The 15,926-nt window shown below is 34.6% G+C and overlaps 1 protein-coding gene across 1 annotated transcript in view; it reads right to left on the bottom strand.

The window, feature by feature from the left end:
* The window catches only part of LOC145291304 (anosmin-1-like), a 555,266-nt gene that overhangs the window by 154,660 nt on the left and 384,680 nt on the right, over positions 1-15,926 (bottom strand). The window contains exons 7-8 of the mRNA XM_080137002.1: positions 7,100-7,165; positions 5,276-5,332 (exon numbers count right to left, since the gene is read on the bottom strand). Of these exons, the coding sequence (XP_079993128.1) occupies positions 5,276-5,332; positions 7,100-7,165 (123 nt within the window). The remainder of the gene's footprint in view (positions 1-5,275; positions 5,333-7,099; positions 7,166-15,926) is intronic.

Raw genomic sequence — 15,926 nt, 5'->3', positions numbered from 1 at the left:
AATCATGTAAGATGGAAAAATACAAGAGAGAGAAAATCATTAAACAAACGTTAAATAACCCATTTACTTGCTTTCAATTACAAAGGTTTAAACACGCTATCCACTATAAGAATCTCCTTCGTCAAAAGAACAACAAAATTACACAACCCTTGTAATCGAGTTTTTTTACCATTAAACATACTACGTGTAGATTGGTGATGTTTCAAACCAACACATTTCATATGTATTTATATATCGAAGAATTTAGCTCCCAAATAGTTGGGTCTTTTATATTAAGATTTCTCGTAAAAGACAAACAAAAACAACAAAAAAACGGAAGTTTATTTATTAATCATTTTATCTTTTCCATGCGATTTGACAACATTTATACGTGTTATGATAATGAATATTGCATTAAAATTGTCGCCAACAAATAGCTTTTATGTAATAACGTTATGCTTACCGGTGGCCAAACAACATACATGCGTGCGTTGTTTGGCTTATGACAAGACTATTTTTCAGTGACAATTTTACATGTTAATCATTTACAGATTACCCGAAAACCTATAAATTTCATCAAATCAAAGTGAATGTGGAAGGCGATGAGAAACAACCAATTTAACATGTTTTGAACCTTGAACATTACCTTTATTAATGCTATATCGAAAATATGTTAACTCTGGAATAAATTGAAGAGGTTAGCTCCCAAATATTCGCATTTAAAATTAATTTGTAAAAAATACGGAAGTTTATTGGATGAAATAAAACGAAGTTTTTTTGCCAACAAATTTTTTTCCGCAACATAACTCTTTCAATAAAATTCTGTAAGTTTTTTGCACAAATCGTAAAAAAAATTGTAATGAAAAATCCTAAAAAAATTGTAATAAAAAATCGTAAAAAAAATCGTAAAAAAAATCGTAATAAAAAATTGTAAAAAAATCGTAAAAAAATATCGTAATATAAAATCGTATTAAAAAATCGTATTAAAAAATCGTATTAAAAATCGTAATAAAAAATCGTAATAAAAAATCGTAATATAAAATCGTAAAAAAATCGTAATATAAAATCGTAATAAAAAATCGTAATAAAAAATCGTAATATAAAATCGTAAAAAAATCGTAATATAAAATCGTAAAAAAATCGTAATATAAAATCGTAATAAAAAATCGTAATAAAAAATCGTAATAAAAAATCGTAATATAAAATCGTAATAAAAAATCGTAATAAAAAATCGTAATAAAAAATCGTAATAAAAAATCGTAATAAAAAATCGTAATATAAAATCGTAAAAAAATCGTAATATAAAATCGTAAAAAAATCGTAATATAAAATCGTAATAAAAAATCGTAATAAAAAATCGTAATAAAAAATCGTAATATAAAATCGTAATAAAAAATCGTAATAAAAAATCGTAATAAAAAATCGTAATAGAAATCGTAATAAAAAATCGTAATAAAAATTCGTAAAAAAATCGTAATGAAAAATCGTAATAAAAAAATCGTAATAAAAAATCGTAATAAAAAATAGTAATAAAAAAATCGTAATAAAAAATCGTAATAAAAAATCATAAGAAAAAATCGTAACAAAAAATCGTAACAAAAAATCGTAACAAAAAATCGTAACAAAAGATCATATTAAAAATCGTAATAAAAAATCGTAAAAAAATATCGTAATAAAAAATCCTAATAAAAAAGACTTAATAAAAAATCGTAAACAAAAATCTTAATAAAAAGACGTAATAAAAATCGTAATAAAAAAGACGTAATTATTGGGAAGCTAAACTCTACAATATATAAATATATATGAAATGCGTCGATTTAAAACACCACGAATCTACACAAATATACAAAACATAACAATACTGACGCGCAAAATACATAAATATTTATATATATTTACGAAATTGTATTCGCTTTAGCTTTCACATTAGCAGTACACCTTGGAACAAATTGTATTCGCTTTAGCTTTCACATTAGCAGTACACCTTGGAACAAATTGTATTCGCTTTAGCTTTCACATTAGCAGTACACCTTGGAACAAATTGTATTCGCTTTAGCTTTCACATTAGCAGTACACCTTGGAACAAATTGTATTCGCTTTAGCTTTCACATTAGCAGTACACCTTGGAACAAATTGTATTCGCTTTAGCTTTCACATTAGCAGTACACCTTGGAACAAATTGTATTCGCTTTAGCTTTCACATTAGCAGTACACCTTGGAACAAATTGTATTCGCTTTAGCTTTCACATTAGCAGTACACCTTGGAACAAATTGTATTCGCTTTAGCTTTCACATTAGCAGTACACCTTGGAACAAATTGTATTCGCTTTAGCTTTCACATTAGCAGTACACCTTGGAACAAATTGTATTCGCTTTAGCTTTCACATTAGCAGTACACCTTGGAACAAATTGTATTCGCTTTAGCTTTCACATTAGCAGTACACCTTGGAACAAATTGTATTCGCTTTAGCTTTCACATTAGCAGTACACCTTGGAACAAATTGTATTCGCTTTAGCTTTCACATTAGCAGTACACCTTGGAACAAATTGTATTCGCTTTAGCTTTCACATTAGCAGTACACCTTGGAACAAATTGTATTCGCTTTAGCTTTCACATTAGCAGTACACCTTGGAACAAATTGTATTCGCTTTAGCTTTCACATTAGCAGTACACCTTGGAACAAATTGTATTCGCTTTAGCTTTCACATTAGCAGTACACCTTGGAACAAATTGTATTCGCTTTAGCTTTCACATTAGCAGTACACCTTGGAACAAATTGTATTCGCTTTAGCTTTCACATTAGCAGTACACCTTGGAACAAATTGTATTCGCTTTAGCTTTCACATTAGCAGTACACCTTGGAACAAATTGTATTCGCTTTAGCTTTCACATTAGCAGTACACCTTGGAACAAATTGTATTCGCTTTAGCTTTCACATTAGCAGTACACCTTGGAACAAATTGTATTCGCTTTAGCTTTCACATTAGCAGTACACCTTGGAACAAATTGTATTCGCTTTAGCTTTCACATTAGCAGTACACCTTGGAACAAATTGTATTCGCTTTAGCTTTCACATTAGCAGTACACCTTGGAACAAATTGTATTCGCTTTAGCTTTCACATTAGCAGTACACCTTGGAACAAATTGTATTCGCTTTAGCTTTCACATTAGCAGTACACCTTGGAACAAATTGTATTCGCTTTAGCTTTCACATTAGCAGTACACCTTGGAACAAATTGTATTCGCTTTAGCTTTCACATTAGCAGTACACCTTGGAACAAATTGTATTCGCTTTAGCTTTCACATTAGCAGTACACCTTGGAACAAATTGTATTCGCTTTAGCTTTCACATTAGCAGTACACCTTGGAACAAATTGTATTCGCTTTAGCTTTCACATTAGCAGTACACCTTGGAACAAATTGTATTCGCTTTAGCTTTCACATTAGCAGTACACCTTGGAACAAATTGTATTCGCTTTAGCTTTCACATTAGCAGTACACCTTGGAACAAATTGTATTCGCTTTAGCTTTCACATTAGCAGTACACCTTGGAACAAATTGTATTCGCTTTAGCTTTCACATTAGCAGTACACCTTGGAACAAATTGTATTCGCTTTAGCTTTCACATTAGCAGTACACCTTGAAACAAATTGTATTCGCTTTAGCTTTCACATTAGCAGTACACCTTGGAACAAATTGTATTCGCTTTAGCTTTCACATTAGCAGTACACCTTGGAACAAATTGTATTCGCTTTAGCTTTCACATTAGCAGTACACCTTGAAACAAATTGTATTCGCTTTAGCTACAGAAAAGGAACCATTTAACGGCTAGGGGCAGCATTAACAACTGACGTGGCAAAAAAAGTGTGTTCCATTTATTATTACATGTTATCATTACAAATTGATCCCCGGCTATTACAGTCATTCAAAATACTACCTTAAATTTCTTTTTAATCTGAAAATTAAGTCTGTACTCGATGATAATCACAGGAAAAGATTATGACGAAATCAAAAGGAAAAATTTAAAGGCTACGGGAATCATTGTTCAGGTTTGCCACAGTATTTTTTGGTTGCTTCTTTTCCTTGTGACATAATGTTCCATCCGGAATAAATGCACTAGGTTATAATTAATAGTAGTTCATTCTTTTATTTTCATCATACATTACAGGCAGACGGTAACAACTGCTATCTAATAGACCACTCTGTCCTACAAAAGTAGGACAGAGATTGACACGTCAGGTGAAAGCACAGAATAATCATATCACATAATCAAATCCCCAGGTTAAGAATGGATTTATAGATACGGACGTTGTTACTTCGACACGGTACATTCATTTCGGCTACGGATGCCAGTGCCTGCTATTTTACTGAGTCGGCAACAACAACTGTAGTTTAAATGTTTTTTTTTACAGGTGGGGTGGGGGGCATACTTCCACCGGGCAACGCCAGCACACAGGTCCTGCTAATAATAATAATAATAATAATAATAATAATAATAATAATAATAATAATGTTCATTATTATAATACAAGTAGATGGGGGAGTGAACATCTGCTTTCTGAATGAGTGACACACCCGGAGGGCATATCCAAAATCACACTAGGGATACCCACGCCCTATTCAAACGGGAAAAACAAAAACAAAAAAACATAAGAAAACAAGGCATAAGTATGATTTACAAGCCAGCTTATGATGTTAATTCACTTGTTGTGTTCAGTGCATTTTGGTGCAAATTGATTTAGTTGTAGTTAAAAAACCTTTTACAGACATTTTTGTGAGATTGACAATCGCCATATCATTACCGAAATAAGAAAGAATAATCTTTGTCAATAAAAAAGGCACTTTTGCCCAATAAAAAAAGAGTAACTTAGCGAAATTATGACTTTCATTGATTCATTATATTATTTCAGAAACTTGAGTCATAAAATAAGCAATAAAAACTTGCAAAAAAAAATGTTAGAGCAGAAAATCACTGTAATTTATTATTTAATTAATTAATATAAAATGTGAACATACACAATGTTTTTTTTTTAAATCAAATTAGTTTATAACCTACTTATTTTCCAATTTTTTTCTAAATGGTGGCATTAATTATTTCACACCATAATAGAAAATTATGTATTATTATTCATCAGACTACAAATAACCAATCCTCGTAATAGAAATTTAGTTTTTATTTTAGTCTTTTTCATTTAGTCAATCAAAAATGTGTATGTTTTGAGCTTTTGTATTTGATCTATCTTTATCTTTGTAACCGTGCAAAATAATAACAAGAAACAATTCAATTTCACTTACTTGTACTAAGTATTGTGTTCCAGGTAGTAAGTCTTTTAGTGTCAGACTATGTCGATCCTGCAAAAAGAAATTTCTTTCGTTTTTAAACATACATGAAAGGAAAATATTAGAAATGAATTCTGCAATAAAAAGGCACATCTACATAATATTAAAACTGTCATGCTTTTTGGCTTTCTTGTTTGCATGTTTAATGTTTTAGATGGTCAGATGATGGGTGAATTAGATGGTGGGAAAGCTGGGATAGAGGAAGGTGAGTAGTAGTAATAGCAGCAGTGAAAAGGATGATATAAATAAAAGACGTAAATGAAAAAGAAAAGAAAAAATTGAAAATTCTAGAACATAATGATAAAAATGGTAACATAAGGTTCGGAGCTAGGCGCAGGAATACACAGATATCCTTATTGATTACTGGGCAATGCTGGTTATCTCTTAGTTCATAATAAAACTAGTGATGACAATTGTATCGTCATTTGTTTGATTTCACTTGATTCCTTAAATGTTTTAGAGTTCTTACCTTTTTAAAAATTATCTTGTTTTGAAGTTTATCCAGAACCAATTGTCTCAAAATAAAAAAAAAACTTCTTAGAACAAAAAATAATTACAATTCTAGAAATCCATTAATTTATTTCTTTGTCTTCTTTCAAACTTTTAAAGAATAGAATGATATTTTCATTAGATTATTTGAATTCGCCATGATTAAACTCAGTGTTCCAACTACCATCAGAATTATTTTTATGTGCCATATTCTTGCTATTTTTATTTTATTAAGATTTTTCTATTGTAATATATTTTTAAAAATCCAAAACTATGTTGTAATCTTGCAGAGAATGTCATTGCCTATAAGAAAGCAGTTTTCGTTTTTAGCTCATTCATCACTATGCTCAATATGTCTGATTGTTCTGCTTGTATACATAGTAAAATCTTATATGATGACTAAGCGTCCTATGGCTGTAATTGTTTTGAAGTTTGAGTGACAGCAAGTTTTCTTAGATTTTGTCTTAGTTCCATTCCATTATTATTTTAGCTAACTAAATAATGGTAGACACCTAATGCGAGAACATCGCATTAGGTGTTTACCATTATGTCTGTAGTTATCTCTGAAATGAGTGATAATAACCATAATAATTACATTATTGATATATAAGTAGTGTTTGCAATCGTATGTCGACATTGAATGTGTTTCCCTCTGCTGGCACCAGAATTATATCCTTTAAAGAGAAATTACTTTTCAGAACAAAGTATTTTGTGATAGATCCTCTATGTGGTTAGAAAACAAGACAAGATTTCATCCTCTTTTGCTTTTCAGCTGCCCATCAGGGAAGAAAGGCTGAGACCAACCTCTAGCAGAAAGGGAATCATGTGAAAGTCTTGGCTTCATAGTTCACACATCTTATGTTTAATTTTTTAAAGGAATAGAATGTACGTCCTTCTGTTGTGTGAGAACACTATATTTTGTATGTTTAATCTAACTTGTCATTTTTTGTTGTTATAGTTTGTCATAGACAAACTATTAATAAATGAAATGTCTTTGTCCTTCACGGCTTTTCAATCATTTTATATTTTCTGACATGTGTCAGTATCGTCAATTAAAACATGCCAAACATTAATGGACAACATGTGCATCAGCAACTAAATTCTCAACCCACATATTACTAAACTTGATGAAATAGAATATTTTTCTCTCTTAGTTTTGCATTGACATTGCTTTTTACTAATAACACATGATAAAACAATAAAACTAAATTTGTAAATAATGCAACAAACTGGTGGCTATATTTTAGACTATTCATTATTTCATTATGATGAATTCAGATTTTTACAAACCCCATGCACTGTCTTTTGATGCACTTCCAGATTGGCCTTTTCTGTAGAAGTTTTACCATAAAAAATCTGAAAAAAATAATAAACACTCTTATTGCATTGATATTTTCTTTTGCTTTCCAGCCAAGAAATATTTCATAACAGAATTAATACTAATAACCAAGATTGTTTCCCAATTATAAAATTGGTTCCATTAGCATTGAATGTTTTCAAGCTAGTATTAAATCTTGCTTAGTGAATGACTAAAGGTTTATCTATTTTGCAAATTGAACTATTTCAGATTATGATGACATTTTGATAAAAAAGCCTCTATGTGACCGCATATTCATTACGTGGCATGTCTGGCAGCATCTATCCCTCTCCAGGTCATTTGATAGCTTTTCATCATACACTATTTCACTCAGAATGTTTGGAATAACTCATGGTACATGATATTTAAGGACATTTACCAAAGGTGCCATGACGTATCAGATTGACAAGAAAGTTCTTGCAGTTTTTAACTTTTAAATTCAGATGAACATATCTCGGCTAAAACAAAAATTATTGATCGCAATAAGCACCAGCAGAATCAACAGACGTTTGCCAATGCAAAACAAGTGTATTATTCCAGTAATGTAAAAATCTTGGATCTGGTGTAGTTGCTGAAGGTATTTTTGATATCGCTTGGGTTTTTTAAGTAGTACTCACACAGAAAGTTGTTGATATGCTTGAAAATGTAGTAGTCGGTATATGAGAAGTATGGATAGTATGGCGGATGAGGCAGAGTTTCATCGTCCAATTCGTTTAACTTCTGCAGAGTCGGGTTATCAATGTGTGGTCTGGCATTATCGTGGAGGAGAATTGGGCCTTTTCTGTTGACTAATGCTGGGTGTTGTTGTCGAAGTTGTTGATGCATTTCATCCATTTGTTGAGAGTACTTCTTCATCTGCTGTAATGGTTTCGCCTGCATTCAAGAAAATGTAATAAGACTGGTCGAAGGCCACAAAACAGTCAGCATGGTTCAACTCTGGCTTCACGAAGTGTCGTGGAGCATCATCGGCGTTTAAATACTGAGCTGAGCATCGCTGACTGTTGTAAAAAACCCACCTTTTATCGCCAGTCACAACCCGTTCAAGAAACAGGTTGTTCTTGTTGTGTAAAAGAAGGGAAGATGACAATTCATCAAAGTGATTCTTTTGATTTTCGTTCAATTTGCACCCATTTATCAAGTTGTTTTATCAAGTCTTGAAGATGCTGAGCATAGTGGTCGGCCATTAGATGTTGACAACGATTAATTAAGAGCCTTAGTCTAAGTCAATTCACGCACAATTGTTCAAGAACTTGTTTCTGAATTAGATGCAACGTATACATTACATCTAATTCAGAAACAAGTTCTTGAACAATAATTTGTGGATTGACTAAACTAAGGCGCTTGATTGATTGATTTGATGACCGACCACTATGCTCAGCATCTTCAAGATTCTCGCCGCTGCCATAGAATTTTTTAAACAACCATTGTGCTATGCATTCTTGGGCCAAACGCTTCGTTGTTATCGCGAGCTGTTTCAACAGCTTTTCGGCCTAGCTTGAATTTAAATAAGAAAATTGTGTAAATTGCTTTTCTTCCGTCTTGTATTCAACGTTCTGAAAAGAAGACATAATTGTTTTAAAACGATTGTAATTGAAACGATTCGATAGAGGAAGATGCTCTTTAAAATGATATATAAAGTAAAGGTATTATAACGAAAAGTTATTTGAAAATACACCATTTGACATCAAAATTAAAAATTCCACAAGAAGTTTCTTCTCAACTTAATAGGATAAAACTAATAAGTTTCATGCAAATAGATAAGATCATAGGAATATAAATAGTTAATTAAATTTGCCACTAGGTTCAGCTGGTATGATAGTTTGTCATTGGAACATGTTTTCCCATTCGTTCTGGGACGTACAACAAGATCATTAATTGAAACAAACTTGCAATGAGTCGTGAGTAAGATTAGTCATTCATTTCGTCGATATGACATGTGTGCGCTTTATTATTTTCTATCACTAAAACTTTGAAGGTTGCCCGAGTTTTGTGCCAGAAAATCACTAGCAGTTTAAAACCTACAACTTATGAATTGAAATGATTGTCAACCATTCATTGGAAAGACTGTTCTGGAAGACACTTGCGGGAGAAAGCAGTTCTATTGAAAGAAGCTTTTAGAATAGTTGAAAGTTATTTTGAGAATTAAGCAGAAGCAGAAATTCTCATAAAATCAAAATGTAAAAATTTATTATATGAAGTGCATTATTTCTTTCTATTTCTTTATCTATCTATATACATATAAAAGTGAACGTGTGTGCGTGTGTCTGTACATTTCCCTGTGCAATAACTCTGTCAATTTTCAGTCTACAGACTCGAAATTTGTATATACTGGGTATTGAGATTTGGGAAAATCTTTGTAATCGGTTTTTGGCCAGAAATTTGGCTTTTAAGGAGTCAAAGTTCAACGATTTGACCGTTAAGAACTCTACCAAACTCCTCCGACAATTTTGGGTATGAACAATTGAAATTTTAGATGTAGGTTCCTTGGACATGGGTCTAACTTAATTGATTTGAGCGCAAAACAATAAATGTTAAGGGGTCATAATAGGGATCAAAGTTTAAAAAAATTGACCTCTGCAGTCTCTTCCAAATTACCCAGACAATTTCTGGTCTAAACATTTGAAATTTTACATAAAGGGTATTCAGAGATAGGGCAAGCTTTTTAATCGGTTTGGGTCGAAAATTTGAGCTACTAATATATAAATATATGTATGTATGTTTGCATGTCTGCCTAAAACTTTCAACAGAGGCGACGGATTTTCACGTTTTGAAGCTCGACCCTTCAGACAACAAATACCGAAAAATTGGCTAAAAACATTAATTTCTGCACCCTCAACTGGGCACTTTTCTACAGGGAGGGATAGCTTTTTCACGGATATTTTCGAAAGTCATCCCCTCTTTTCGAATATCTAGGATTAATTTAAACCTACGTCACTTCCGGTTTGCCGGTGGTAGTAACAGCAAAGACGTCACGTTTTTTCCCCGTTCTTTTCCTCCTTTGCTGCATGGGTTCGAGCCTGCTTTCCTAGTACCACTTTTTTTTTTTTTTGCTCAACACACACCTCCAAACCCCTGGGCAACGCCGGGCTGAAATGCTAGTACGTATATATTTTTGGTTAACAAATTTTGCCTCCCAAACTCTTCATAGAGTTTTTCGTCTACACAAGAAATTTCATATATAAGGTGGTTGAATACATGCGAAACTTTATATTTGGGTCTTATCCGGGAAAAATCAGTGCATAAGCGTGAAAATTAAAAAAAAAAGAAAGAAATTTGCCAGGTGAGGGTCGAATGCCGGCATTACGAATGCATAATGTAGTAGGTATTGGTTCATGTTTTAATTTTAGCCTTGCATTATAAATGTCTTCATAGCCCAGTCATTGACGACAGAGGCAAAAATAAATCGTAAGCAGAATGTTTTCGTTTCGATTCTCGGTGGTGGCGCACGAGTTTTTTTTTTTTAAAACCCTTTCAATCATTACTACATTTTGCGACAATCTATCTATACTCTCTATATATCTATAAAAGTGAAAGTGTCTGTCTCTCTGTCTTTGTCTCTCTGTCTGTCTATGTACATTTCCCTACACAATATCTCTGTTAATTTTCAGTCTACAGACTCGAAATTCGATATACAGGGTAGTGAGATTTGAAAAAATCTTTGTAATCGGTTTTGGGCACTTTTCTACAAGGAGGGGTTGCTTTTTTCGCCGCATATGTTCGAAAGTCATTCCCTGTTTTCGATTGTCTAGCCTTAATTTAAACCTACATAACTTCCGGTTTGTTGTGATCGTAACAGAAAAGACGTCACGTTTTTTCCCCATTTTTTTCCTCTTTCGCGGTACAGGTTCGATCCTGCCTTCCTACTACCACTTTTTTTTTTTTTGCTCAACATACACCTCCAAAAACCTGCGCAACGCCGGGCTGAAATATTAGTCTATATATCTATAAAAGTGAACGTGTCTGTGTATCTGTGTGTCTGTGTATATGTGTGTCTGTCTGTGTGTACATTTCCCTACGCAATAACTCTGTCAATTTTATGTCTACAGACTCGAAATTTGATCTGGAAAAATCGATGTGATCGGTTTTCGGACAGAAATTTGGCGAGTAAGGGGTTAAAGTTCAACGATTTGACCTTTGAGAACTCTACCAAACTCCTCCAACAATTTTAGGTCTAAGCACTTGAAATTTTAGATATAAGTTCATTGGACATGGATCTAACTTAATAACTTGAGTTAAGCCCAAAACAATAAATATTAAGGGGTCATAATAGGGATCAAAGTTTAAAAAATTGATCGCTTTTTTTTTTTTTTGCTCAACATACACCTCCAAACACCCGGGCACGCCGGGCAACCATGCTAGTATATCTATAAAAGTGAAAGTATCTGTCTGGCTATCTGTCTGTGTACATTTCCCTACGCAATAACTCTGTCAATTTTCAGTCTATAGACACGAAATTTGATATACAGGGTACAGAAATTTTGAAAAATCATTGTAATCTGTTTTTGGACAGAAATTTTGCTGTTAAGGAGTCAAAGTTCAACGATTTGACCTTTGAGAACTCTACCAAACTCCTCTGACAATTTCAGGTGTAAACAATAGAAATTTTAGATATAGTTTTCTTGGACATGGATCTAACTTAATAACTTGATTTGAGCCAAAAACAATAAATGTTAAGGGGTCATAATAGGGGAACATTTTTTTTTTTAAATTTAAGCTCCGCGGTCGCTACCAAATTCCTCAGACAATTTCTGGTCTAAACATTTGAAATTTTACATAAAGGGTATTCAGAGACAGGGCAAGCTTTTTAATCGGTTTGGGGCGAAAATTTGAGCTACCAATATATAAATGTATGTATGCATGTTTGCATGCCTGCCTAAAACTTTCGTCAGAGGTGACGGATTTTCACAAGATCAGTATCGTTTTGAAGCTCGACCCTTCGGACGACAAATACCGAAAAGTTGGCTAAAAGCATTAATTTCTTCGCCCTCAACTGGGCACTTTTCTATGGGGGGGTCGCTTGGATATTTGATAAAGTGTCTTTCTTAAGGGGGTTGTTCATCAGGAATTTGTTTATGTTGGACATCCAAGTTGTAGTCAGGTGGGAAACAGGCAAACGGAAGAGAGTTCCACAGGCACGCACTTCTAAGAAAGAAGCTTTGTTCATGAAATCTACGGTTTGATTTAGGCAGAGATAAAGAGTAGGGGAAAATTACTGACAGTGGTTTCAGATAGACGAGTGTTTTTTTGTGAAAGATTGGCGAGGGGGGGAACCAGAGATTGCAGCTCAGACGAGCACTTCGAGCCAAGTACATCCAATGATGGAGTACTGCTGCTACATCTGGGCAGGAGCTGCTAAAAACAACCTATCCTGCCTTGAGAGAGTACAAAATAGATTTTGTGGTTTAGTGGGGTATGCCCTTTTCTCTTCCCTGCAACCTCTCTCCCACAAAAGACGTTGCGAGCCTATCTTTGTTTTATCGTTATTTCCATGGCAAGTGCTCGTCTGAGCTCCAATCTCTGGCCCCCCCTTGTCAATCTTTCACGATAAACACGCGTCTAGCTGAAACAACTGTCAGTAATTTTCCCCACTCTTTATCTGTGCCTAAATCAAAACGGAGATTCCATGAACAAAGCTTCTTTCTTAGAACTGCACGCCTGTGGAACTCTCTACCACTTGCCTGTTTCCCTCCTGACTTCAACATGGATGTCTTCAAATCCAACATAAACAAATTCCTGATGAACCGCCCCCCCCTCCCTAAGTAATGACACTTTATCAAATCTCCAATATTAATGAATACGGCAACACTATCCCATTGATTACTGTACACAAAATAACCTTTATCCCCGAGTGGCTCCTGGGCCTTGATAAGTGGTGACCTTCATGTAAAAAAAAAAAAAACCCAAAAGACTTCCAATGGAAATAATCATAAAATAACGATAGGCATGCAACGTCCCTTCTGTGGTAGAGAGGTTGCAGTGAAGAGAAAAGGGCACCCCCACTAGGCTACAAAGTCTATTTTGTACTGTCAAGGCAGGATAGGCTGTTTTTAGCAACTCCTGCCCAAATATAGCAGCAGTACTCCATCCTTGGACGTACTTGGCTTTTATATAGATAGAGAATTGCATCAGCAGTGAGATATCTACTGGATCGATAGAAGGATCCCACCATTTTTCCAGTGACCTTGGCAACAGATTTGATGTACGTGTTCCATTTCAGATCAGAAGTAAAGGTCAATCCCAAGAGCTTATCAAAACATGAAGCCTCCCCAAGATGAGAGCCATCCATTTCAATTGATGCCGGATGAGGATCAGAGCATTGATGATATAAAGATAGAAGCTGGGTTTTAGATGCATTAAAAGTAACCAGCCACCTCTTCCCCATTGTGCCACATGCTCAAGATCAGAAGAGAGAGAATCAGAGAGAACTTTGTCATTTACGGCCTTTGATGTGTTGCCATAGATGGTCGTGTCATCAGCATAGATGTCAGCGAATGATTTAAGTATGTGTTTTGGGAGATCATTGATGTAGATCAGGAAGAGAGTTGGGCCCAAGACGAGAGCCATCCATTACAATTGATGCCAGATGAGGATCAGAGCATTGATGATGTAAAGATAGAAGCTGGGTTTTAGATGCATTAAAAGTAACCAGCCACCTCTTCCCCATTGTGCCACGTGCTCAAGATCAGAAGAGAGAGAATCAGAGAGAACTTTGTCATTTACGGCCTTTGATATGTTGCCATAGATGGTCGTGTCATCAGCATAGATGTCAGCGAATGATTTAAGTATGTGTTTTGGGAGATCATTGATGTAGATCAGGAAGAGAGTTGGGCCCAAGATGGACCCTTGAGGGACACCAGCATTAATACTGTGAGCTTCTGATTTCTTCCCATCAACCACTACTCTTATGAGCCTATCAGAGAGAAATGATTTAATGCTTGAGAAAACATTTCCAGTTATACCATAGCTGGAAATCTTGTGAAGTAGGCCTTTATACCATACCTTATCAAAGGCCTTTGATATGTCAAGAGCAATTGCCCTAGAAAGGAAGCCTTTGTCAAGAGATTCACTAATCCTATAAGATATAACTGCTAGCACATCTGCTGTAGATCTTGCAGAACGGAAACCATATTACATGTCACTAAGAAGGTTATTTTTGTTGAGGTGGTTGACTACTTCTTTATTTAATATGGATTCCAGCAACTTAGTCATGACACACAGGAGACCTATTGGTCTGTACTGCGAGGGAGATGACCTGTCATCTGAATTCTTAAATACAGAGTATACTGATGAGGTTTTCCAGGGTGTTGGGAAGCAATTCTCCTTAAGACAACGTTTAAACAGTTTTATAAGTATGGGGGCAAGTTCTGGTTGAAGCTTTTTCAACACTATAATTGGAATGCCGTCAGGGCCAGTTGCTTTACTGGAATCAAGGTTCTTGTTTTTCTCATAATCAATTCAGAATTCCTATTTTAAATCCAAACAGTATTGTTTGAGAGATGCCTTAACAACAGTTTGATCCTGCAATCAGCTGCAAACAATAAAGTTAGCGTCTTCTTTCACGACTGCTCCCCAATGTTTAATAGTTTGTAGGATTGCAAGAAAGTGAGTTGGAAAACCAGATGAAAGAAACTGGTAATGTCTTGGAAGTTCTCAGATAACCACTTTAGGTTTTCTCAGTGGCGTGAAGTTGAGCTGAGTTCTGCCACAGTTAGTATGGTCTACAACCAACTTCCCTATCTGTGGCAACAGCGTACAGAAACTTAATATAGCCATCTGAATTGAGTCTGAGTTTTGTTTTCGAAAATGTTGGGTGACATGACATGGTCTTGACTGAAACATCAGCCAGTCACTTATTGCTCTAAGCATTGTGTACATAACCCTTGAAAGACCAGAGCATTTTCGGCTTAACTGAGTATCTGATCGTGTTGAAAAGTTTCTCAGGTTTTGTAAGGTGGTTCTTTTAGACGTTTAGACGTGAGTAGGTGGTTTTTGTGAGTCTTGCATGAGGAGTGCCAAACATCTTCATTCTCTGGCTTCTTCATAGTCACCACTCTCCCTTTAAAATTTGTATTATCATTGTTTGAATATTACTGCATCTTTTTTGCGGCTTCTTGAAGAATTTTATTTTGCAGACATGCTATGATCTTTCCTGCTAGCACTACTTTCTCTGTCATAATTCTCTACTTCATCTAACAACTTTCAAGGTATTCAAAGTGCTATAAGGGACGTATCGAACCGGAAATGAAACAATATATAAAAGAGCTATTATTTTAAGGTAGGGCATCTTGTCTTGTTTGCAGCCTTGCGTCTTACCAGTCTCGCATCTTACACTCTACAAGTGTACTCCGGTTAACCAAGCTTCTCAGAGACAAGCGCTTAGCTCTCACATGCTAAGTTCCTTTTTCTTTACCTTCAGTTACATTTATCTAACTTCAAAAACAAGTAGCCATTTTGTATTTGTATTATTGCGAAGTACTAATAAATGATCTTCCAAATCACATCCTTACCTCATTCGTAGACATTTTTGCTGACGACACTACCATCTATGGTAGCACATCTAAGACAGTAAACGACCAAGTTCTCTCCGATTCTCTCTCCTCTGATCTTGATCATGTTGTACAATGGGGAAAGGAGTGGCTGGTTACTTTTAATGCATCTAAAACCAAGCTTCTATCTTTACATCATCAACGTTCTGATCCCCCATCTGGCATCAATTAAAATGAATGGCTCTCGTCTTGAGGAGGCCTCAAGTTTTGACAG

The sequence above is a fragment of the Euprymna scolopes genome, chromosome 12, assembly GCF_053919585.1.
Source record: "Euprymna scolopes isolate OS-2025 chromosome 12, ASM5391958v1, whole genome shotgun sequence".
Taxonomy (NCBI): Eukaryota; Metazoa; Mollusca; class Cephalopoda; order Sepiida; family Sepiolidae; genus Euprymna; species Euprymna scolopes.
Note: the sequence above shows the minus strand (reverse complement) of the source record. Positions and strands in the feature narration are given on the sequence as shown.